Here is a 25107-nt window from a genome sequence, read left to right as displayed (position 1 = left end):
ATGGCATTTTTGCAGGAGGTAGGGTGGGAAGAGGTGTAATCCAGGTAGCTGTGGGAGTCGATGGGTTTATAAAAAATGTCAGTGTCAAGTCAGTCGTCATTAATGGAGATGGAGAGGTCCAGGAAGGGGAGGGAGGTGTCAGAGATGGTCCAGGTAAATTTAAGGTCAGGGTGGAATGTGTTGGTGAAGTTGATGAATTGCTCAACCTCCTCGCGGGAGCATGCGGTGGCGCCAATGCAGTCATCAATGTAGCAGAGGAAGAGGTGGGGAGTGGTGCCGGTGTAATTATGGAAGATGGACTGTTCTACGTAGCCAACAAAGAGACTGGCATAGCTGGGACCCATATGGGTGCCCATGGCTACCCCTTTGGGCTGGAGGATGTGTAAGGATTCGAAGGAGAAATTGTTAAGGGTGAGGACCAGTTCAGCCAGACGAAGGAGAGAGTGTCGGTGGAAGGGTACTGTTGGGGACGTCGGGAGAGGAAGAAACGGAGGGCTTAGAGGCCCTGGTCATGGCGGATAGAGGTGTAGAGGGATTGGATATCCATAGTGAAGATGAGGCGTTGGGGGCTGGGGAAACAGAAGTCTTGGAGGAGGTGGAGGGCGTGGGTGGTGTCTCGAACGTATGTGAGGAGTTCCTGGACTAGGGGGGATAGGACAGTGTTGAGGTAGGTAGAAATGAGTTCAGTGGGGCAGGAGCATGCTGAGACAATGAGTTGGCCAGTGTGGTCAGGCTTGTGGATCTTGAGAAAGAGGTAGAACTGGGCAGTGCAGGGTTCCCGGACTGTGAGGTTGGAAGCTGTGGGTGGGAGATCTCCTGAGGTGATGAGGTTCTGTATGGTCTGGGAGATGATGGTTTGGTGATGGGGGTGGGGTCATGGTCGAAGGGACAGTAGGAAGAGGTGTCCTCGAGTTGGCGTCTGGCTTCAGCGGTGTAGAGGTCCGTGCGCCAGACTACCACTGCGCCCCCTTTATCCGCTGGCTTGATGGTGAGGTCGGGATTGGAGCAGAGGGATTGGAGAGCTGCGCATTGTGAGGGTGAGAGTTTGGAGTGGGGGAGGGTGGTAGACAGGTTGAGACAGTTAATGTCCTGGCGGCAGTTGGAAATGAAGAGGTCGAGGGCGGGTAATAGGCCAGCACAGGGTGTCCAGGTCGATGGAGTGTGTTGGAGGTGGGCGAAGAGGTCCTTGGAAGGTGGGCGGGAGTCCTGATTGTGAAAGTAAGCTCGGAGGCGGAGGCGGCAGAAGAAGTGTTCGATGTCACAGCGTGTATTAAATTAATTGATGCGTGGGCAGAGGGGGATGAAGGTTAGTCTTTTGCTGAGGACTGATTGTTCGTCCTCAGTGAGGGGATGGTCAGGGGGAATGGTGAAACCTCGGCAGGGCTGGGAGTGGGGATCTGGTGTGGGTTTGGAGCTGGGAGTGGGGGCAGAGCCATTAACTGGAGTGGGTGTGGTGGTGGGGGGAATGGGGATGGAGTCATGAGCAGGGGTGGTGTTCCCCTCAGGGTTCTGAGGGGCAGGGATGGTGACAGTGGGATCTGTGGGGGGGCGTGTCAGCAGAATGCAGGTGAGTGGCGTTGGTGGGGGTGGAAGTGGTGGCAAACATGGCAACGGGGGGGGGGCGATAGAAGTCACTGTGCAAGTGACATCAGCGATAATGTGAGGGGCGGAAGTGATGTCACGTGTGGTGCATGAGGAATTGTGAGGGGCGGAAGTGGCCATGATGGGGGTGGAAGTGACATCATCGATCAGTGTGGGGATGGTGGCTGCACGAGCCACATGGCTAATGGCGTCCGAGCAGTTCCAAAGGCCGGGGGAATCTACTGGAATGTTTGAGGAGCTCTGGTTATGGAGGTGGGTAGATAAAAGTTTGTTGTACTTACAGTTTTTGATGTTTGAGATGGAGTTGAAATACTGTTTGTTGAGAGTATGAATTCTCCTGAGGATGTAGTACAGGGTGGGTCCTTTGCAATTCAACTCCCCCTCCCACTCTGCTGAGAACATGGAGGCCCTGGGCCTCTTTCACCGCCACTCCCTCACCACCAGACGTCTGGAGGAAGAATGCCTCATCTTCTGCCTCGGAACACTTCAACCCCAGGGCATCAATGTGGACTTCAACAGTTTCATTTCCCCTTCCCCCTCCTCACCCCAGTTCCAAACTTCCAGCTCAGCACTGTTCCCATGACTTGTCCTACCTGCCTATATCCTTTTCCACCTATCCACTTCACCCTCCTCCCTGACCTATCACCTTCATCCCCTCCCCCACTCACCTATTCTACTCTATGCTATTTCTCCCCACCCCCACCCTCCTCTCACTTACCTCTCCACCCTTCAGGCTCTCTGCCTGTATTCCTGATGAAGGGCTTTTGCCTGAAACGTCGATTTTACTGCTCCTCGGATACTGCCTGAACCGCTGTGCTTTTCCAGCACTACTCTAATCTAGACTTCACAAAGAGCCTAGTGCAGGGCGACATCTGCAGTTATTGGAAGCTGATAATTGTTAACAAAAGGACTGAGGTATGGATTCCATCAACTCATAGAGTGGTCTGGGAAAATTCCAGCAGAGCAGTTTCTCCTGCCACCTTCAACTCCTCCGTATATCAGCTTTTCAATTCAAGATTGCAGCATTCAGACGAAGTAGAAGCATAAATGACAACACCTTCTTGAGTATGTTTCAATTGAAGGGTGCATACCTTGCAGTTTTCTTGGAAGTGGATAAATGCAAGTTTGAGGTTGGTGGACAGGTAACACCTGATTAGCTACATGTTATATGTCTCTCCTAATTTTCTATTCTGGTATGAGATGAATAATGGCTAGTTGATCAAGTGTGATCTATTTTATGCTATTGTACAAAGTCAGAATTATCAATTAAATACCTTGGAAAGAATTGGTACAAAGACCAGTCTGTACAACTCAAGTGAGTTGATTCTCTATACCTAGTTTTCTGACAGAGACAGAAGGAAGGTTAATGCCAAGAGTCTGTATTGCAAACTTGGACACAATTATTAGCTGGCTTTGCAGAATTTAATAAGGTTTGATATCATAGCAGGGATAACGATGGTTTAACAGTTTTGTCAAATGGCTAGTGTCCCATTTGGCTTAGTTGTTAGCTATCACCTGAGCTAGATCAATGGCATTTTAATAAATTACAAAAGCTCAGGATTACATATACAATTTGGCTGTAACATTATTAAGGTATTAGAACTCTATAACCTCTTCATAGTCCAAGAGTCCAAATGAACCAGGCATGTCTGCAGTGAATACTGTCAGCCCTGATAAAAGTACAACTTGATGCTCTTTACTAGCAGGAAAAATAGTGAACTGAATGTCAGGGAAGATTACAATTGATCTAAAGAGTAGTTCCTGTGAAAACATGCTTAACATAGACATTAATATTGCATGATGTGGAGGTGCCGGTGTTGGACTGGGGTGGACAAAGTTAAAAATCACACACACCAGGTTATAGTCTAACGAGTTTATTTGGAAGCACTAGCTTTCAGAGCACTGCTCCTTCATTAGGTTGCTGTGGAGCAAGATCATAAGACACAGAATTGTTAGCAAAAGTTCAGCGTCATGCTTGCAACTGATACGATATATTGAACAAACCTAGATTGCTGTCAAATATTTAATCATTCAGAATGGGTTCTGGTTTCAGTTGCGTAATATGTAAATCCCAGAACTTCTTTCAAATCACATTCTCGAGATAACCTAAGATTTTATTTTTAAAAAGTGACATCTCAGCTCAGACAATGCATTACAGGTGTGAGGTTAGGGTCTTTCTGTCTCCCAATCTTGAGTCAGACTTGTTCTATTTCCAAAGCAGGAATTTATAAAATGTGACATGGACTGACTGCCTACAGGTTGTGTGTGTTTTGAACAAAATAGAATGTATCTACAATTACAATTCTGCAAATGCAAATTGACCCCATAGACTTACATATGTGTGTGCTTGCATGTGAGGGAGAGTGTGTGTGTGTGTGAATGTGTGCTTTTTTTATATAGGTATTTTTATTGAAAAAAAAGGAAATTATTTAACTTTTTTTACAAAATTACAAAGTAATACAACAATTATAAACACTAATATACAATTAAATAGATGAAAAAAATAAATAATAACCAAAATACAAAAAAAGGGAAAAAAAACAATTAACTACTAATCTATCCTACAAACAACCAAAACATAAATTAGGATATCATACATTACCAGCGAAAAATAACAGAATAATGAAATAATTAAGTACACGCTCAAAATGAATTCACATCAAGTCATAATAAAACCCGTATTTATCTGGGATTCCTCCTCCCGGGTGCCCCTGGACCAACCACAGCCAGACAAAAGCCTTGGACAGTATGGCCGAAATTGTGTCGATATAGTTCAGAAAGGGTTGCCATATAGAATAATTCAGTTTTTTGGTGCACCATATTTATGAGGAAGGGGGATATATTCCATGATTAATCTGTGCCAATTCGAAAGTCCTGGAGGGCCTTCAGCTACCCAATTCACTTAGGTATTTTTCCTTGCACAAAAGGAAAGAATGGAAAATAGTTTCCTCCTGTGCACATCCAGGGAGGGAAAATTTGAAAAGCCCAGAAGAGACACTGGATCCAATCTAACCTCCGTTCCCAAGATCTCTGTCAGAGCATTCGCTATTCTGTCCCAGTACCTACGGATCTTGTGACATGTCCAAAGACAGTGTGTGAGAGTGCCCACTTCTATTTTGCATTTAGGACACATTGGGGATGTTCCTACCTTTAAATTTTGCGAGTCGTTCAGGTTTTTTATAAACCCTATGGAGTACCTTTAATTGAATAGCTTGAGTTCTATTACAAATAGAGATCTTTCTGGCATTTTCCCAGATGTCCTCCCACATTTCTGAAGGGATTTCTAACCCCAATTCTTTGTTCCATGTTTTAAACAGTCATTCCGATACCTCATTATATAATAAGTGATAAAGAGTACTAACCGAGAGTGGACCCATTGGCCATAGCACTTTTCTCTCCCTATCCGATTTGTAGGGACTGTCTAATAATATGGTCTTCTTCTGTATATAATCTCGTATTTGGAAATACCGAAAAAGGTCTCCATTAGGCATTCCAAACTTCTGGTGCAACTGCTCAAAGGACATCATAACCTCCCCAACGAACAGGTCCCCCAAGCAGGAGATACCTCTGGATCTCCACGTTTTAAATGTAACGTCTGTCAGCCCTGGCTGAAAACCCGATGCTCCCACTATAGGAGTATAAGGAGAGGTTTTTTTGTAGGTTACCCTCATCTTGCCGCATTATCCTCCAGGCTTTAATTGTATTTAATACAATAGAGTTTTTGCAATAGTCCATAATAGCTCTCATCTTATCTAAAAATAAAAGATTGATGAGGGGACACTTTGCTTGGGAGGTCTTAATGTCTAACCAAATTGATTGTGGGTCACAAGAGACCCAATCAGCTATATAGCCTAATAGAGAGCTCAACTGATACCTCCTAAAGTCTGGAAAATCCAGTCCTCCTTTTGCTTGTGGAAGCTGCAGCTTTTCTAATTTGATAAGAGGCCGCCTATGATTCCAAATAAAGGAACCAAGCCAGCCGTGTATTTTTTGCAACACTAGTCTCGGCAACATCAGAGGGAGCATTCTCATAGGATATAGGAGACGAGGCAGAATATTCATCTTAACTTGAGCTACTCTGCCTAACCAGGATATTGGGAGATTTCCCCAGCATTGAAGGTTCTGCTTTATTTTCTCTAGTAGGTGTACAAAATTGGCTTTATACAACTGACCAAATACTGGGTTGATAAAAATACCAAAGTATAGAAAACCCTCCAGTGACCACCGAAAGGGAAAGCAAGATCCGTCTGACAAATTGGATACACTGGAGAAACCATCCAACGGCATGGCCTCCGATTTCATAAAATTGATTTTATAGACTGAGAACATACTAAATAGATTGGTTACTTGAATTAAGGGGGGCATGGATATCAAAGGATTACTTAAAAAAATGAGGACATCATCCGCATAGAGAGTGATTTTATGTTTACTCGAACCAACCCTCGGAGCCGCTATGTTAGAGTTGGTTCGTATAGCTTCCACTAGTGGTTCGATTACTAGCGTGAATAGTAATGGTGAGAGGGGACATCCCTGACGACAGCCCCTACCAATACTGAAGCTATCCGAACCTAAACCATTGGTGATCACAGCTGCTTTGGGGTCATTGTATAATAGTGAGACTCATTTAGAAAATACCTCTCCGACACCGAACCTTTCCAGTGTGTAAAAAAGATATGAGGAGAAAGTGAGGTCTGCAGATCAGAGCTGAAAATGTGTTGCTGGAAAAGCGCAGCAGGTCAGGCAGCATCCAAGGAACAGGAGAATCGACGTTTCGGGCATAAGCCCTTCTTCAGGAAGAAGGGCTTATGCCCGAAACGTCGATTCTCCTGTTCCCTGGATGCTGCCTGACCTGCTGCACTTTTCCAGCAACACATTTTCAGCTGTAAAAAAGATATGCCCATTCTACCTGATCAAATGCCTTCTCTGCATCCAAGGAGACAACTAGCCCCAGCATTCTTCCCTGTTGACAGGCTTGTATCATATTTAACACCCTTCTAATACTGTTAGTTGATCTACAGCCCTTGATAAACCCCGACTGGTCCTCTTTTATGATATATGGTAAGACCCTCTCCAATCTTAATGCTAACATTTTAGAAAGGATTTTAAAATCCACATTTAGCAAGGATATTGGTCTATATGTTGAGCAATCTTCTGGGGCCTTCCCTTTTTTAAGAAAGAGAGAAATATTTGCATCTTTCAACAAATGCGGGAGGCAGCCCTGACTATGTGAGTAATTATACATGTCTATAAGTGGACTAGCCAGTTGCCCTATAAATTCTTTATAAAACTCAACCTGGAATCTGTCTGGTCCAGGCACTTTGCCACTCTGAAGCTGTCTAATTGCATCGAGTACTTCCTGGATTGTCAGGGGAGCATTCAGGATTGACACCTGCTTCAAGGTTAAGTCCGGAAAGGCCAAGTTTTTAAAGAAGGACTCCATCTTGTTAGTTCTATCATCACAGTCCTGTGATTTATACAGTTCAAAATAGAACTTTCTAAAGGCTGTATTGATCCTTTTACAATCACAAGTCAGAGTACCAGCACTTTCCCTAATGGACGTGTTAGCTTGAGGAGCTTTTTTTCTCCCCCCTCGCAAGATATGCTAGGTATCTGCCAGGCTTGTCGCCATATTCATATAGTCTTTGCTTTGCAAATAATATTTCCCTCTTTGCTGTTTGTGTAGGTGCAGTATTCAAGGCTGTCCTAAGGGCTGTGATCTTTTGTAGCTTCGTAATAGAGGTCCTATCAACATACACTGTCTCAGCTGCCTTCAAGTGAGCCTCGAGCGGGCGCTATTGCTCTCCCTTTTGTCTTTTCTGGGTCGCAGAATATGAGATGATCAAGCCTCGCGCATAAACATTGTCTCCCACATCATGGATGGGTTACTGGCCGTACCTGAATTAATTTCCAAAAAGGTTTTGAGTTCCTGAGAAAAATATTTTATAAATTTGCTATCCTTCATTAAGAAAGAATCCATACGCTAATGTCAAGGGCCTGTCCCATCGTCCATAGGCTTAACTTCCATACATACTGTGGCATGAATAGAGATTGCTACATTACCTATTTTGCAGGACAATATGGAATTCAAGAGTCAAGGGAGCGAAAAACACAGTTAGAATAGAATGTAAAGTCTCTGCCCTGGGGGTGAAGGCACCTCCACACATCGACCAGCCTTAGCTCCTTATTCAGATCCACCAATTGTCAGTAATTTTTATTTGGAAGCATTAGCTTTCAGAGCGCTGGTCCTTCATCTGAAAGCTAGTGCTTCCAAATAAACTTGTTGGGACTCTAACCTGGTGTTCTGTGATTTTTTTAAAAAACTTCGTACACCCCAGTCCAACACTGGTTCCTCCAAATCAGAATTAAAGGATTCCCCAAAACCTTTAAACCAGGAGCAACATTTCTCATCTTGTATCTCTAGTTATCTGAAAGTTCCACTCTACATCAGCATCTTTTATCTTCTGAAAATTTGTACTTACTTTCTATCTAGGAATCAAGTTGATCCACCATACTAGTTAAACATTTTGCTTTTTAATGCCATTTAAGGTAAACATGTTAGGCAGGAATTGCTTTTCCTGATACCAGCTAGAAATTTTTTTTAAGAATAAGTGATATGAATAGCTAGAATTTCAACCATGAAATGATAAAGGCATGCAATTGTTCCACAAGTAGGTGGCCTGTCTCCCCAGTGTAGAGGAGACCACATTGAAAGCAATGGACGCAGTTGATGTGGTATTTGGATGTGCAGGAAAATCTCTGCCAGACGTGGAAGGATCCTCTGGGGCCTTGGATGGAGGTGAGGAATGTTTTAGAGAACATCTCTGGGACACACGTACTAAACAACCCCACCGGCCTATGGCAGATTACTCCAACTACCCCTCCCACTCTGCCAAGGACATGCAAGTCCTGGGCCACCTCCACTGATCCTAGCCACCTGACAAAATTTAATCCTGTTGGCATTAGAAATACAGGACTAAAAACATTTCCAAAGAATGAAAAGCTCAGCAGATGAGAAGCAAATGAATAGTGATGAATTTGAATTGTAATGGTGTCCATAAATGGATACGACTGAAAAAAACATGGAAGATGTATTCTATTGATGGTCCATTGGGATTACATAACTTTTAGGTCAGAATCATATTGAACTTCACGGTTTGGTAATCTTCAATTATGGTAAAAACAAGGACTGCAGATGCTGGAAACCAGAGTCTAGATTAGAGTGGTGCTGGAAAAGCACGGTCAGGCAGCATTATGCCACCTGTTGAGCATTAGGTCTACAATACTCCTACTTTTCTTTCATAATTACCCATTTTGGCATCACACAAAGTGCCAACTATTCCCCCCCCCCCACTTGCATTTAGGATCAAACTTTGAAGGACACCATTCTACCCATCGTGTCTGCACCAAGTTCCCAAAAGAGCTCCCAAAAAAGCTCCCAACTTATCCCATTCCCCAGCTCTAGTTACATGGCCCTCTAAGCAAACAACTTTCAAATATATACCCAGCTCTCTTTTAAACCTCCTATGGAATCTGCCTCCACCACTGTCCTAGGTAGTGTGTTGTAAATCCTAACATATCTGAGTAAAGAAATTTCTTCTCATCTCACTAGCTCTCTTTGCTGACAATTTTGAAGCTGTGACCACTGTCCTCATTCACCAAAGATTTCCATATAAAGTCTTTGCTTGGTTTGTTGAGCATCATCCTCCCATTTCCACCACCTGTAGTCAGACCCCACCAGAGAAATATATTTCTCTTCCCACCCCTATCAGCACTTCATAGAGACCATTCCCTCCACAACCCCCCTCACTAGGTCCATACCCACCACCAACTCACCCTCTACTCCCAGCACCTTCCCATACCACCACAAGATGTATAAAACCTGCACCCACACCTCCATCCAAGGACCCAAAGGATCCTTCCACATCCAGCAGAGATTTTCCTGCACATCCAAACACCTCATCCACTGCATCCATTGCTCTTTATGGGGTCTCCTCTACATTGGGGAGGCAGGACACCAACTTGTGGAATTTTCCAGAGAACATCTCCAGGACACATGCACTAAACAACCCCACCACCCTGTGGCCAACCACTTCCATGCAAGTCCTATGCTTCCTCCACCAAATCCAAGCCACCCAAAGCCTGGAGGAAGAACACCTCATCTTCTGCCTTAGGACCCTCCAACCCCACAGGATCAATATGGATTTCACCAGTTTCCTCATCTCCTCTCCCCTCCCCCCACCTTATCCCAAAGCCAACTCTCCAACTCAGTAACCCCCCCCAAACTGTCCCACCTGTCCATCTTCATTCCCACCTAACCACCCCACCCTCCACACCGAACTATCACCATCATTGCCCACCTTGATCTATCACTTCTGAGCTATTTTCCTCCCTTGCCCCGCCCTCCTACTTATCTCTTAGCCCCTTACCCCCTCCATCCTGATGAAGGAGGAATTTATGCCCGAAATGTTGACTCTCCTGCTCCTCTGAATCTCCAGCCAACCCATATCCCACTCCACTCTTCCTCCCCCATTCCAACTTCCCGCTTGTTTTTTTCTTAAAAAAACCCTTCCGCACGTGCGCTTCTCCTTCCCAACCGCCACAAACCCACGACCGCGCAGGCGCTCCACCACGCGACATCGGTGTCTCCACGGCCTTGGAGGCAGTTCCGCACATGCGTAGGTCTTCACAACCCGCCTTCGCCTGTTCACTCGCGGGCGGGAAGACCGTCGCGCAGGCGCGGCCGCCACGTAGATGGTCCTCATTGCGCAGTCGCAAAAGTCGATTTGCCGCGCTTCTGCAGTCCAGGCGGCGATAGCAGCAGTTAGGCCTTTGTTTTTGTTCATCGGAAATAATGAGTGTTTGTAAAAGCAACGAGCAATTTCTGTGCTGATGCTTCGATTGGATGCTTTACCATGATATAATAAGCTCACATTATTTGGGAGAGGGTGTGGTGTTGGAGTAAAGCCGATGTTGAGTTAATGTTTTTCATTATGGAGGCTGAGGGCACTGATCTTGTCTTATTCCCAAATGGTGATATTCTAACAGAGGTAATTGGGAGCTTTAGTTACCTGCAGCTGACCCATTTGTTTTGTTAATTGCTAATCATGATATCTTGTTCCAAGAAGCATGTTCGCAGTCCGAAGGCTGAGTTGAACGGTGACTTCCAAATGTATAAGTGATTTTCAGAAAATCAAAAATCACGCGTAATCCGATTAAATATGTCACAATCCCGTACTCACAAAAGTAGGAAAGCAAATTGAACAAGTGGCAGGCGTGGTGGGTTAGAGAGGAAAGCGAGATTCACGTTGAATATGAATAATGGAATTTGCAAATCAGTAAGCTTTCAGAACTGAAAATTTAAATCAAGTCTTAAGTCCTGAGCCATGTATGCAATAAGGGCTACATGAGTACGTTTTTGTATTGCAAATTTGTGAGGTTGAATTGCCTTGATTGTGGGGTAACACTTGCATTTTTGAATGGTGGATTTTAGCCGTTATTGAAACAGTACAACTAATCGCACCCGAGTCCCAAATTTTACAGCAACAAATGTCAATATTTCTAGACTGTTGGTGGGGGTCATCACTGCAACATTAACAAAGATGACTTCTCAAAACTATTGCTCCTATCCCAGCCAGAGAGCTATTTTGAAATTGCAGCATTCTCCATATAAAGCATGTAGTGACGCCTTGCCTCAGTGAGTGACCTCTTTTTATTTCTAGGTGCTGGACTTTTCTTAAAAAAAAAATTTGTGGGTGAGGCTGTACATTATTGTGCAATTATTGAGCCAATACATGTGTAAGGAAAAGCACCAACATAGCAGTGAAAGAAAATGATGTATGTGGAAGGTCAGGGGATGTATGTGGAAGGTCAGGGAATGTAAAACTGAAGTGATGGTCTCTCAATTATGCTTTTGTTGGTAGAAGTCGAAGGGGAAACAGTCTTTCCAGTGTAATCCTAAGGGAATTGTATGTATTGATAGTGTCACGGAAGTTTAGTAATCTGGAGACCGAGGCTGTTGCTTTAGAGGCACTGGTTCAGATTCCACAATAGCAATTAGTGGAATTTAAATTAATAAAATCTGGAATGAAAGTTGATTTGAATAAAAGCTTCATGATCTATATCGATGTAAAATCCCATATGAGAGCTGTCGTGTTAATGTTACAGTGGTGAACCCCCCACCAACAGTGGTAGTGTCCTTACTCCTGGACTGTGAGATCCAGATTCAAGTCCCATCTGCTCCAGAGGTGTATAATTACATCTCTGAAGATTTTGATTAGAAGAATAGGTTAATTTTAAAGATTGCCTTTAGGGAGGAAATCTGACCTTATTTAAAATAAAACCAAGAACTGCAAATGCTGGAGAAATTCAACATGTGTAGAGTGAAAAAAATCAGAGTTAATGTTTCAGTCCAGTGGTCATGCTGTTCTGACAGAGTTGTTGTATTTGAATGTTAACTTTGTTTTTCTCTCTCTGGATGCCTCCAGACTTGCTGGGTTTCTCCAAGACTTTATGAATCTGCTGATTTTGCTTGGCCTGATTCAAATGTGACTTCAGATCCGCAGTAGTGAGGTTGTCATAACTGTACTCAGTTGTGCAAGTCCACTGCAGAAAGTCAAAAGGATTCCAGTGGTTCAACAAGGTAGCTTACCATCACCTTCTCGCAATTAGATGGGAAGAAAATGTTGGTGATAACTAATGTACATCTCTCAGATGAAATAATTAAAAGGTTGCCTCACTTTGTGAGTTAAATCCAGAGATCACTGTGTGCAGGAATGGAGGTGTTGGGTGTTCACTAGCAGGCATGTAGACTTGTGAGAATTAAAAGTGATATGAAATTTCTTTTGCGATCTTGTTTTAGTTTATTTTACCATGTATGTTTGGATATGTGTCCCTATATTTATTGTTTTAATTCACAGATGCTTTTAAAGGGTAATTAAAAACTACAAATGCAAGTGGAATTGTTTGATTGTCCTGCTTCATTTCCATTTATTGCTTATATGAAGCTTCTGTCATTACTATGCATGTTGAATGTACTACACAATGGTCACAATAAAATAATATTGCCTGTTTAGATTGAGTCACACGACACCAGGTTATAGTCCAACAGGTTTACTTGAAATCACAAGCTTTCGGAGCACTGTCCCTTTGCCACGTGAAGGTCCACTTCACCTGACAAAGGGGCAGTGCTGTGTTAGCTTGTGATTTCAAATATAGTCAGTCCCGCTATGATGTGGTAGTCCCGTTCTCTTGCAACCCCGTGTTATAAGAAAATCATGAAAAAGCAGCACCATTTTAAACTAATTGGACCGGAATCGTGTTATAACCAGTACACGCTTTAAACATTTGCGCTATAGAAACAGTATCCCCAATTTGTCAGTCACATTATAGCAAATTTGCATTAACAAAACGCACATTCTAGCCGAACGACCTGTAAACCTTATGCACGATAAGCTGGTGTCATATGACTTCTGACCTTGTCCATCTCAGTTCAACATTGGCACCTCCACGTCACGTATAGATTGAGACAGCCTGGTATGTTACTTGTGAACCCTGACCTTAAGTTCACCTGCGCCATCTCAGACACTTCCCTCCCTTCCTGGACCTCTCCGTCTTCACCTTTCGAGGACCAACTCAATGTGAACATCAACTTCAACTTCAAACCCACTGACCCACCCCCCCTCCCCAATACACACACACAGTAAAAACCCTATCCCTTTCTCCTAATTCATCTGCCATATCTGCTCCCAGGAGGAGCAGTTCCACACCAGGACATCCCAGATGGCCTATTTCAAGGACCTCAGTTTCCACTTCCATGTGGCCAACAATGCACTCCAGCACATCTCCTCCATTTCCCACACCTGCTGTTGAACGCCCCCAACCCCCCCTGATCCTCACCTGACACCCCACTAATCTCCGAATACTACGCATTATGCTCCTCCAATTCTGCAACCTACAATCACACCCCACCACCAGAGATCCATTTTCCTCCCCACCCCTATCAGCATTCCGCAGACTATTCCCTCCACAACTCCAGTATTAGGTCCACACCCCCCACGAACTCACCCTCCACTCCCAGCACCTTCCTTCTCTGGCTCAAGAGGCAGAAAACTTGCACCCACACCTCCATCCTAAACTCCAACCAAGGTCCCAAATCTGGCAGAGATTTTTCTGCACATCCAAACACCTCAACTATTGTGTCCATTGCTCTTGATGTGGTCTCCTCGACATTGGGGAGACAGGCTGCCAACTTGCGGAACATCTTCGGGGCACACACTAAACAACTCCACTGCCCTGTGGCAGACCGCTTCAACTTCCCCTCCGCTCTGCCAAGGTCATGCCAGTCCTGGGGGGCCTCCATTACCAAATCCAAGCCACCCGAAGCCTGGAGGAAGAACGCCTCATCTTCTGCCTTGGGACCCTCCAACCACACAGTATCAATGTTGATTTCACCAGTTTTCACCACCTCATCCTAGATCAGACCCTCCAACTCTGCACTGCCCCACTCGTCTATCTTCCTTCCCACCTGTCCATCTTCGTTCACACCTATCCACTCCACCCTCCCCTCTGACACATCACTATCACCCATCCACCTCCATCCACGTCTCGTCTCCCCCAGTCCCACCCTTCTCTCATATATCTCTCAGAACTTCCTCCCCACACCCTCCACATTCCTGATGAAGGGCTTATGCCCGAAATTCAATTACCCTGCTCCTCAGCTGCTGCATGACTTGTTTTGCTTTTTCAACGCCATACTTTTCAATTCTGACCTCCAGCATCTGCAGTCCTCCCTTTCTCCATGTTATTTGCGACAGTTGACCACTGAACCCGGCAGTACTGATTTGATAAATGGTACTTCAAACATTTTCTTTGGAACTAAATGTGAATAATGTAGACTTTTTTCAAAAAAAATGTTCACATTGTTAAAATCAAGTTCACCATGACAGGAAGTAAAACTTGTACCTAGTAAAATTTTTGCAATCTATATCTTTTTCTGAAACAAGCTAATGAGTTACACTACATAAATTCTTAAGATACAGGTGTGGTGCACAAACTGGACCTGCTGTAACCAGAGTTAAAACTGCTGAATGTGTCTTGTTGGATTCAACAAGACTAATCAAATCAAACAAGTAGTCTCCACAGAAGACAATCTCACACTTCAAATGCACAAATAAAGTGCTCAAAAGCATTTTTAAAATATATCTTACTCGAGACCAGTGGTTTTCTCTACCCAATGTTAAGCTCAGGGGCTACTCTGTGATATTATCTATCTCCACCTTACCTCAGCCCACCTGCTATTGAAAATCCTTTTTGTTGTTGTTGTTGTTTTATTTCAGCTTTATTTTTCCAAGACTATTTTAAATAGTCCACTAACTGGAATTCATTCAAAACTTTGCCTGCAACATAATTGTCATTTAAGGCTTATTCACTCATCATGCCTGTGTTGTGTGTTGAATTCTACTCCAGCTGTACCGGTATTCAATGTACAGTTCTCCTTGAATTCACCTCTCCCTACCTGTGTAATCTTCTCTCACCCTCCAAGAACCTATTTTCAGTTCTATTCTCTTCACATCCATTTCTTTGATCCACTATTGAAGGCAGAGTCTTTAATTGTTTACGTCTCAAGCTCTTGCACTGTCTCCCTAAACCGCACCTTTTAAAGACTCTCCTTAATGCCTACTTGTTTAATCAAGTTTTTGCTCACTTTTCCCATGTAATCTGTGGTTTAGTGTCAAATTTTATCTGCAGGTGTTTCTTTGAAGCATTTTGGGGCATTTTACTGGCTTAAAAGTATTAAAGAAATGTAAATTATTATTGACAGAAGACAGCCTGTGGAACAAGTGTCTCACTTTTTACCAAATGAATACGAACCTTAATTTAAATAAAATATTGTTTCAAGGTAACTTAGAGTATAATAGCATAAAGTAACTTGTAATTAACAATTGTATGTTTTAGTGTGTTAAGTTTTGGGAATAATTTTTGCTTCTGCTTTTGTAGGTTCCAATCAAAGAAAATAAAGAATTAGCACAACAACTTGAAGAGTTGCATGTTAAATCATATTGCCAGAAAAATGGAAGACCTGTGTGGAGACCCAAAGTAGGTATGCTCCATTTCCTTGTTGGTGCTGCAGCACACTGTCAGTTTCATCTGCATATGTCCAAACATATTTTGAATGCAGGAATGGAGTGTTTTCCATTTGTAAATTGTGTTCATCATTAAGGCACTCAAATTAGTTTTCTTAACCTGAGAAAAAAATTTCTATCCGCAAGATTAGATTGAAAACAGTTCTCTGAACTTAATGAGTGGATGACATTTGGCAAGCTAAAGAGTGAAATCCGAATACGATGGTGAAACGTGTGTTGCAAAATGACTGGTCTCAAATATGTGGTTGCAGATATAAAATAATATAGGTGATGTATTTAACTGTTTGTTACTTGCACTAAATAACTTAAGTCACATTCATCTGTTGCATGCTTCATTGGAGAGGACTGATTGAAAACTTAACCTGTGTCTGAGTAAATGTGTTTGGTTTTTACGTATCTAAACTAGAGAGGGAAAGAATTGTGACTTCTGCACTGTATCTGGGAATGTGGAAAATAATGGAACTTATTGCGATGTGACTGAAAGTCTTGGTACCTCTCAGTTTCTCATCTTCATTTGATTCCTCTGTCTCCCCTATTATAATTGGCAGTCAAAATGCAAGTCTTTGTCAGCTCAAAGCTTGATCTAGTTTGTTACTTGAAAAATAGCTCTTTAAGGCTTTCTCTGTTATGGGGATGACCTGATGAAATTGCCAAACTGAACCCGATACTATAACATTCTCCGACAGTTTCTGTCTGTACCCCTCAATATATGAGGGACAAGGAAATGGAGGTTTAGGCTGATGGGGTTAGTTAAGCTTGTACTGGTGAAAATTCAAATGGAGCATTAACATTGGTATACACTGGTTGGGTTAAACAGCCAACCTTTTATGTTCTATACAAAACTCCTGCACTCTAATCTGCAGAGGTGATCTGATATGTCGACATCCCTGCTTCATCTTTCCTGTCATTCCCACCTGCGTCTCCACTTTAGGATTAATCAACGTTGAGATCAATAGTTTCTAGCAATTTCTCCTATTGGTTGCACACCCTTTTTTCCCAATGCTTCCTCCTGCTGTTATAAGTATCTATCTTCCCTTGACAACAGCTCTGAGTTACTGTTCTTCCACATATTCCAGGAACTCTTCTCTTGTGTTCTCAGATCTTGAAATCAAGTGGCCAATACCATCCACTTATAGTAATGTTCACTCCTACTACTGTCATGTTCCCAGGACAGAACTTGCATGGGTTGCACATCACGGATCTCACTCTCCAAAACTACACTGCCACAACTGCTGTTAACTTGCAAATTTCTCCTGTTAATCCTAGACCCCCTTCTACACAAGATTTACTTGAAAAGAATTGAAACCACTCAAACTATTTTGATTACACTATTTGTTATGATGGGTACACAATGTATCTCATCTTCCTTTCTTTCTTTTCTCACCCTGGTGGCCCTTGATTTTGGCCAATCAATTACAATAATTCATAATGAAGATTTTAATCTGTTGTACTAATCTGAATCTGAACTTTTATCCATGCCCATAACTAGTTTGAAAGTGCTGAATTGTAAGCAATTCAAGCCCTCTAGCCTGCTGTGTTTAATATGATCATGGCTGATCTCTCTGCCTCAACTTCACTTGCTTCCCACAACACTTCAACTCATTACTTGTTAAAAATCAATCCATCTCCTCCCCTAAATTTATTATGTTCTGGCACCAGTGCACTCTGGGTAATTACTTCAGATACATAACCCTTTGCAAAAAGTAATTCCTTTTTCTCCTTGTTATAAATCTCCATCCCTTAGCATGAACATATGACCTCTTATTCTAGATTGCCCCACTAAGGGTAACATCTGCTTTACGTCTACTTTATCAATCCCCTTTAATATCTTATATACCTCATTTATATCTCTTCTCACCTTTCTAAACTCTAGTAAGTATAGGCTTAAACTGCACAATCTCTACTCTTTAAAAGTAAGTTTTTTGTCTCTGAAATTAATCTTCTGAACCATCTTTGAATGGCTTCTAGTGCCATTACATCCTTCCTCAAGTAAGGAGACCACAGCTGTTCTCTAATCCAGATTTAGTTGAGATTATTACAGCAAATGTCATTCCATCCCTGCAGGCTGGTTTTGAATCCAAGTCAAGAGATAAAACGCTAGTGTTGTAAAATCAATATTGTGGAAAAAAATCTTAGTCATCCTGTTAATTCATTCATAATTTATTTCTAAATGTGCACATTTTTCATCTTCTTTCAGTAGGGCAGGCAGACGAGATTGCACTTCATTCAGGTTTGCAGAATTTGGAAATTCAGAGCAACTACATCCCCTTCGGAACAGACGATAAAAATGAATTTGAGGATGAAAATGGAGCTGATTACCACAATTATTTGGATAGTGACCTGAGTGATTACGAAGTTTCTCCACTGGCTGAAGCCACACAAATACCTGGAATGGATGGAGAGCCGGTTTCTGAGAAAGAGGACTGGGAGAATGAACTCAATGAAGCTTGTCCCTACGGTAATAGATTTGTGCATGGTTAACAATTGGCCTTATTTTTTTGAACAACATTTATATAATGGTTAGAAATCACTTGTAGTAGTTGTGTCTTCTAGTTTCTGCCTACACTCTGTTGCATATATGTTTTGTGATTCTTAGGAGATTCAATGGAAATGTGATTTTTAGAAACTATCTCTTATTAGCTGTTTTTCATTATGTTGGAGGCAGCATAAAATGTCAAATATGCAAGTATGTTATTTGTTTAAAAAGTAAAACCTTGATTGCTGTTTTGGGGGAAAAATACAGTTCTAACATTATGGTGGTGAAGTTTGTCTTGTACAGTAACACATTGGCAGCCAGTTTCACACGCTGCCTGATTTTGTTTTTCTAAGATGGCCAAATTCACTCTCATATTTCATTTGATCCATTGTTGCTTAGAGACTGGGACAGGGGCAGAAAAGTGTATTCAGTTAACCTTTCCCTTGTCAACTATTGTTTTCTGACAGAATGGTCCATTTATCCTCAGTTCTTTCATTGTTTTCATCAAAAGTGGCATGTGTCTTTGCCAAAGCATTCTGAAATTTAAACCCACTTTAAAAATCTAAAATGTTTTTTGTCCAAATCTCTATACCTTCCATGCTTGACATTTTAACAATTAATTTGCATGACTGGTTCAGATTTCATGAACATTTTTAGGTTAAACAACTTTAAATGATATTAGTTAAAGATCACACAACACCAGGTTATAGTCCAACAGGTTTATCTGGAATCACTACTTTTGGAGTGCTACTCCTTCATCAGGTGGTTGTAGAGTACAAGATTGTAAGACACAATTTATAGCAAAAGTTTACAGTGTGATGTAACTGAAATTATATATTGAAAAAAGACCTGGATTGTTTGTTAAGTCTCTCATCTTTTAGAATGATCATGTTGGTTTCAATTCTTTCATATATAAATCGCAAACTTTTTTAAAGTTACATTCTCAAGTGAACTTTAACAATTGGTGTCATGTCAGCCCAGATAATGCATTTAAGGTGTGAGATGCCCTGTGTGAGGCTGTCTGTGCCACAATGTTCAGACTGATTCTAGTCTTAAAAAATGAATTTACAGAATCTTACATGGATTCATGCAGTTTTTGAGCAAAATAAAATGTAATTCTGCACGTACAAATCCTGAGAAATGAAGGAAGGCCAGCGTACTAAATACCAATACCCATGCTTGCCACATCTTAATTCCACATGTTAGAAATAAGTTTTACATTTTTAAATTTGCATTGCTGTTCTGATATTGTGTAGAAAGCTTTGTCGTTTCCATAAAACTGAAATCTTTGGCTTTATTCTTCTAGTAAATTGTCTGGATCTCTCACTTTAAAATGTAAAAAATTCAGGCCCTTGGATTGTAACACAAATTTGGTAGGTGGTCAGAGTCATAACTAGTTACCAAGCAGATTGAGAGCACTTCTGTATTTCCTTTGAAATCTTGTATTTCAGAATAAGATTTATGTTTTATTTCTCTTTGTGCAAAAAGTCACTGCTTCAGTGATCTTTGTTTTAATGCTGTTGCATTTCCTTCCTTTTTTATTCTAGATAGTTTCTTAAGTTGTAGTTGCTTGCTTATTGGTTTGTCTGGCCAAGATTCCTGAGGAGTAGGCTAGTCTGCTCTTTTGACCCTGTTACATCGAAAATAGGAGTAGCAGAAGGCCATTCAGCCCTTCAAACCTGCTCTGCCATTCACTATGATCATGTCTAATCATTCAACTTGATAGACTGTTCCTGCTTTTCCTCACTTTGTTCCCTTTTAGCCTTAAGTGCTTTATCTGACTCCTTGAAATCATACAATGTTTTGCTGTGGGCGTGGCCTCCTTTCAGTGATCGTGAATTCCACAGACTCGCCACCGTCCAGGAGAAGAAGCTTCTCCCCTTCCCAGTCCTAAATGGTTTACCCGTAACCTTAGACTGTGACTCCACGTTCTGGACTCCAGGCCGTCGAGACCACCATTCCTGTAACCATCCTGTCTAGTTCTGTCAGGGTTTTCTGTTAGAATGTTACCTTTCTACAAGATTTCCCCTTATTCTTCTGAACTCCAGCCAATATAATCCTGACTGATTCAATCTCTTCTCATACATCAGTACTGCCAGACATAGGTCTGCTAAACATTCACTGCAATCCCGCTATAGTAAGCATCTATCCTCAGATAAGGCGACCATCAGTACTGCCAGACATAGGTCTGCTAAACATTCACTGCAATCCCGCTATAGTAAGCATCTATCCTCAGATAAGGCGACCAGAACTGCACACAATTTTCCAGATGTTTTCTCACCAAGCCCTGTATAATTGCACTAAGACACCCTTGCTCTTGTGCTCAAATCCTATCGCCATTGAAGGCCAATTTACTATTTGCCTTCTGCAGCTGCAGACCAGTATCATCAACTGGTATATGAGAACAGCCAGGTCTCATTGCACATTCTCCTTTCTCAGTTTGTAACCATTCAGATGATAACCTGCCTTCCTGTTTTTGCTACCAAAGGATATAGCCTCTCATATACCCATGTTATCCACAACTTGTCTAAATTGCACTGATGCATCTCTGCATCCTCTTCATAGCTCATCTTCCCCCCCCCCCCACCCCGTGTCATCTCCAAATCTGACAATATTACTTTTAATTCCTTCATCTAATCCATTAATGCACATTGTGAATAGCTGAGATGCTGGCATCACCAAATTAACTAGTCACCCAGTGAACAAATTACAAGCACGAGAATCAAGCTCTTGAAAATATTTTTTAATCAATGTGTTTCGAAATATGATTACACGCCTCTGGAGCAGCTGGGATTTAAATCTGGGCATCCTGATCAAGAAGATAACATTTCCAGATATCTTTTTTAATATCTGGAAATATTATCATGTATGACCAAATGGCTTTTTTCTCGCACCACCAAATCGCCCATACACTTCACCCATTATCCACTGCCATTAGATTACCCTTTCTTTTCCCCAGTTAATCAAATTATGTGCAATGCTGGCAAGGGAATAATCGCTTCAGATGTTAAACTAAATTGGTTACACGTGACATAGTGGTTACAAATTGATGTTGACTTTCTCTGACCACTTCTTATTTATCCAAGTGCTCAGTCACCTTAAACCTAATCTAGTAACTTCTGCAGAACAGATGTTAGACTAATAGGTCTGTAATTTCATGATTTCTTTCTCCTATCCAAGACAGCTATTCTTGAATATTCCAAATGTACATATTACATACATAATCTGGCAAGAAACAGAAACTGAAACAGTAGTGATAAATGTAAATCATACCAATCTTGGATGCATTAGTCTTGTTGTTTCTGGAATCCATGTACAAATTAGTTGCTACCTTTGCTTGCTTAATACTGATGATTTTTCCTTTAACTGCTTGTGATGTGTTTTCTTCTAGATGAAGATGACCTAGCAATAATTGTTAGAGGTGTTTGTTGCGAAGTGCAGCTTGTATGGCAGGACAGTGAGACTTACAACCCAAGCCGTGATCACGCTCTCTCAAAAAGAGCAAATGTGGTAGAAGTTCCTACTGTGGAAGGTCAATTTGATGATGCTGATGACTAGTGTATGGACACCTCATCCTGTCTGAAGAAGAAGGTAGACACACATCTTGTAATTTGAAGTTGTTTCTTTTTAATTCTTTCATAATGGAAGTGTGCCTTAAAAGGACGCTACTCACACTGCTCTCCTTCGCACTTGTGTACCAACAAAATTCAGAATTCACGTTGGTACGGTTTCTTTTTAGAATTCACTGAAAAAGTTTCAGCTTGGAAAAGAAGACTGTATAATTACTAACTGGGAATGTGATGAGCAATTTTGTTTCATTTATCAATATTGTTTTTAAGACATTATATTTGATGTCTGTTTTACTTTGAAATGTATTTTGAATCTCTACATTGTTAAAATTACAAATAAAAAGTGTTCTTTCTCTTATACTATAGTAACCAGTTAATCTGTTATCAGTGTCGCCACTCCCTCTTGTCAGTGTTGACTAACCTCTGTTCCTTTAATAGAATGGAACAATATCTTTTTTCAGTGTTACTTTGGTGTTTATTTGTATATTATGGGCAGTGTTGTTCTTTTGATACAATAGAAAAACATTCCACCTTTGTTACTGTAATAGGTTTTTCTTATGATTTCTAACACAAGCAAATAACCAAATGCTTAACTAAATTTATACAGTTGTTGAATTAGTTCTTTGAAGGTCTTTTGATAATTCAGCAATTGGATGAGGTAGGCGATGTTTGCTTACAGCTCTGTGCTGTTCGAAGTGACCTGATCTAGAGCAGTTGTTGAGTTTTGGTTATAATCCTCAGCAGTTGGGGCTATGGCTAACGAAAAGTTGACCATTGTTCTTGACTGATGACTAATGCTGGATGGGATCATGGTTTGAATTAAGCTTGACTCTGATGCTCCTTTTGTACTCCAATGTTCTACAGTCTCTGCTCACCTTTCGAGTGCTTTCTAGAAGAATGACCATGTAGACAATCAACTGGATGGTGCCCATGGATCTTGAGGCAAGAAATAAAGTTTTCAGGAGACAAAAACTTGTGTGTCCCTAAATAAAGTTTACGTCTCCTCCCCGCCTGATTAGTTGAAAAGCCCAGACCATATGTCTTGCAAATAATGATTATAGAATAATCAAAGTACAGAAAGAGGCCATTTGGTGCATTGTGTCAGTGCCAGCTCTTGTGTGAAGTTGTCCAATTAGTCCCAGCTTTATACTTTATTGCCTAAAAGACTTTCCTTTTCAAGTATCAGTGCATAATATAATTAGTGTTACAATCAGTTCCTGACATGCTTTTCCAAGCTTTCACAATTCCTGACAGGGTACCCCAATTATGAGGGAGGATGATCTGGTTCCTCTTCTTTATCAAATTATCCCTTTGCTCACAACTAGGTTAATTTACATATTATTCCCTCCCTAGTGTACACCTTTCCCCCAGAGCAATTGAATTTGTTTTAAAAGGAGCCAATTCAACTAGGCTTTCTTTGAGTTAACAAAAGTGAGTTTATTAGATGTTATGCTATTGCAATACTGCAACACAGATGATACACACTGATTTGATATAGAAATGAGTTAAAAAAAAAAGAAGTTAAAAGGTGTATGGATCAGTCTCTATAGTCATTCGTGAAGCGTATCAGGGAGTGATAGAATCCTTACAGCGTGGAAGCAGGCCATTTAGCTTATTGAGTTTACATTGACCCTTTGAAGAGCATCCCACCCAGACCCAAACCCTCACCTCAAGCCTGTAACCCTGCATTTCCCATGTCTAATTCACCTATCCTGCATATCCCTGGACACTATGGGCAATTTAGCATGACCAGTCCACCGAGCCTACACGTGTTTGGATTGTGGGAGGAACCTTGAGCACCCAGAGGAAAGCCTGCTGACATTAGTCCAACACCGACATCTCCGAATCATGACATTAGGAGAATGTGCAAACTCTACATAGGCAGTCGCCTGAGGCATTGTGAGGCAGCAATGCTAACTACTGAGCCACAGACAATGGAATGTTGATATTTAAGTATTTGTTTTCGAGATTCTTGGCTGGCTGAATGGCTGAAATACTTTTGAGCTGTTTCCATTTGACTGGTTGCTGGCTAATTGGCTTCTAACCTCTGGGCAAGAGAGTCCTATATCTCCAACATTAGGTGACCAGTTGGTAGTTCTTTGGCTAACATCTTCATAGACAAGTGGATGAATTCAGGTGAGTGCATGTGAGTACCTATGTCCAGTGGCATCCATGAGTACCTTCATTCACTAGAACACCTTCTTCAAACTTGCAGGTTCGGGTTGAAGTGATTTTTAACTCACCGTTTATGTACTCTTGAAAGGGATCAACATAAAACATATATCTCAACCCGTCTCCTGTCTTCTTTTATTATGTTTCTTGTCTGAAATAGGTTACCGGAGATTACGTTTACTTTATTTCTCCCCTTTCTAAGTCCACCCCTTTTGAAGTTTCTTTAACGCCTCATCAGGTGTGTTCATTCCAGGTATCTCACTCTAGATAGCCACTGAATTGCTTTCGTAGATGTATGTTTTTTTTTTAAAAAGACACTTAATTAAAAGTCCAATATGTCTTTAAATGCTTTGGGATTCCTGCATCCTTACGACATGATCAAAACAGTGTGGATGGAAGTGCAAGTATAAATTCCGGCCAGTGCCATTCACTATCTAGACTTGGAAATGTATCATGGTTTCTTCAGTATTGCTGGAGCAAAATCCTGTAACTCCCTCCCTAACAGATCCATGGATCTATCTACAGCACATGGACTGCAGCAATTCAAGAAGGCACTTCACCAGTACCCTCTTCAAGGCAACTGGGGATAGGCAATAAACTCTGGCCCAGCCAGTAATGCCCACATTCTGTGAGTGAATCTGAAAAAAGGAGAAAGACAGGTTTCAGTCTGAAAAATAAAACATTTTGCAGAACCAGAAAGATTTTTTTTTATTTATGAGATTTTATTTCAGCACTTGCTTCATTATTTGTGGCAATTACCCCTAAATAACTCTATCCCAGTTGTTTCCTTGTTTTGTGTTAAAAAGATGTGATTCTGAAGGGAAACTATGGGAAGATAGACAGGAATTTAAAAAGAAGGTCCTCAAGGGTAGTAATATCTGGATTACTCCTGGTGCTATGAGCTAGTGCGGGTAGGAATAGGAGGATAGAGCCGATTAATGTGTGGCTGAGGAGTTTATGCATGGTAGAAGGGTTCATATTTTTGGATCATTGGAATCTTTTCTGGTGTAGAAGTGACCTGTATAATAAGGATGGATTGCACCTGAATTGGAAGGGGACTAATCTGACAGAGATTTGCTCGAGCTGCTCAGGAGGATTTAAACTAGTAAGGTGGGGGGATGTTGGCACCTAGGGAGATGGTGAGGAA

General features: G+C 41.6%; 1 protein-coding gene across 1 annotated transcript; it reads left to right on the top strand.

Annotated features, from left to right (window-relative positions):
* Positions 1-10432: 10432 nt before the first annotated feature.
* LOC148139901 (uncharacterized) lies at positions 10433-22677 on the top strand. Its single transcript, XM_087979977.1, has 4 exons — positions 10433-10649; positions 15598-15721; positions 17941-18201; positions 21611-22677. The coding sequence occupies exons 1-4, from the start codon at positions 10581-10583 to the stop codon at positions 21775-21777; spliced, it is 621 nt and encodes a 206-aa protein (XP_087836103.1). The 5' UTR covers positions 10433-10580; the 3' UTR covers positions 21778-22677.
* Positions 22678-25107: the final 2430 nt, after the last annotated feature.

The sequence above is a fragment of the Chiloscyllium plagiosum genome, unplaced genomic scaffold, assembly GCF_037043375.1.
Source record: "Chiloscyllium plagiosum isolate Xiang-an unplaced genomic scaffold, Cpla_swu_hap1 HiC_scaffold_36, whole genome shotgun sequence".
Classification (NCBI taxonomy): domain Eukaryota; kingdom Metazoa; phylum Chordata; class Chondrichthyes; order Orectolobiformes; family Hemiscylliidae; genus Chiloscyllium; species Chiloscyllium plagiosum.
The sequence above is the reverse complement of the archived record's forward strand: the minus strand, read 5'-3'. Positions and strand labels throughout refer to the sequence as shown.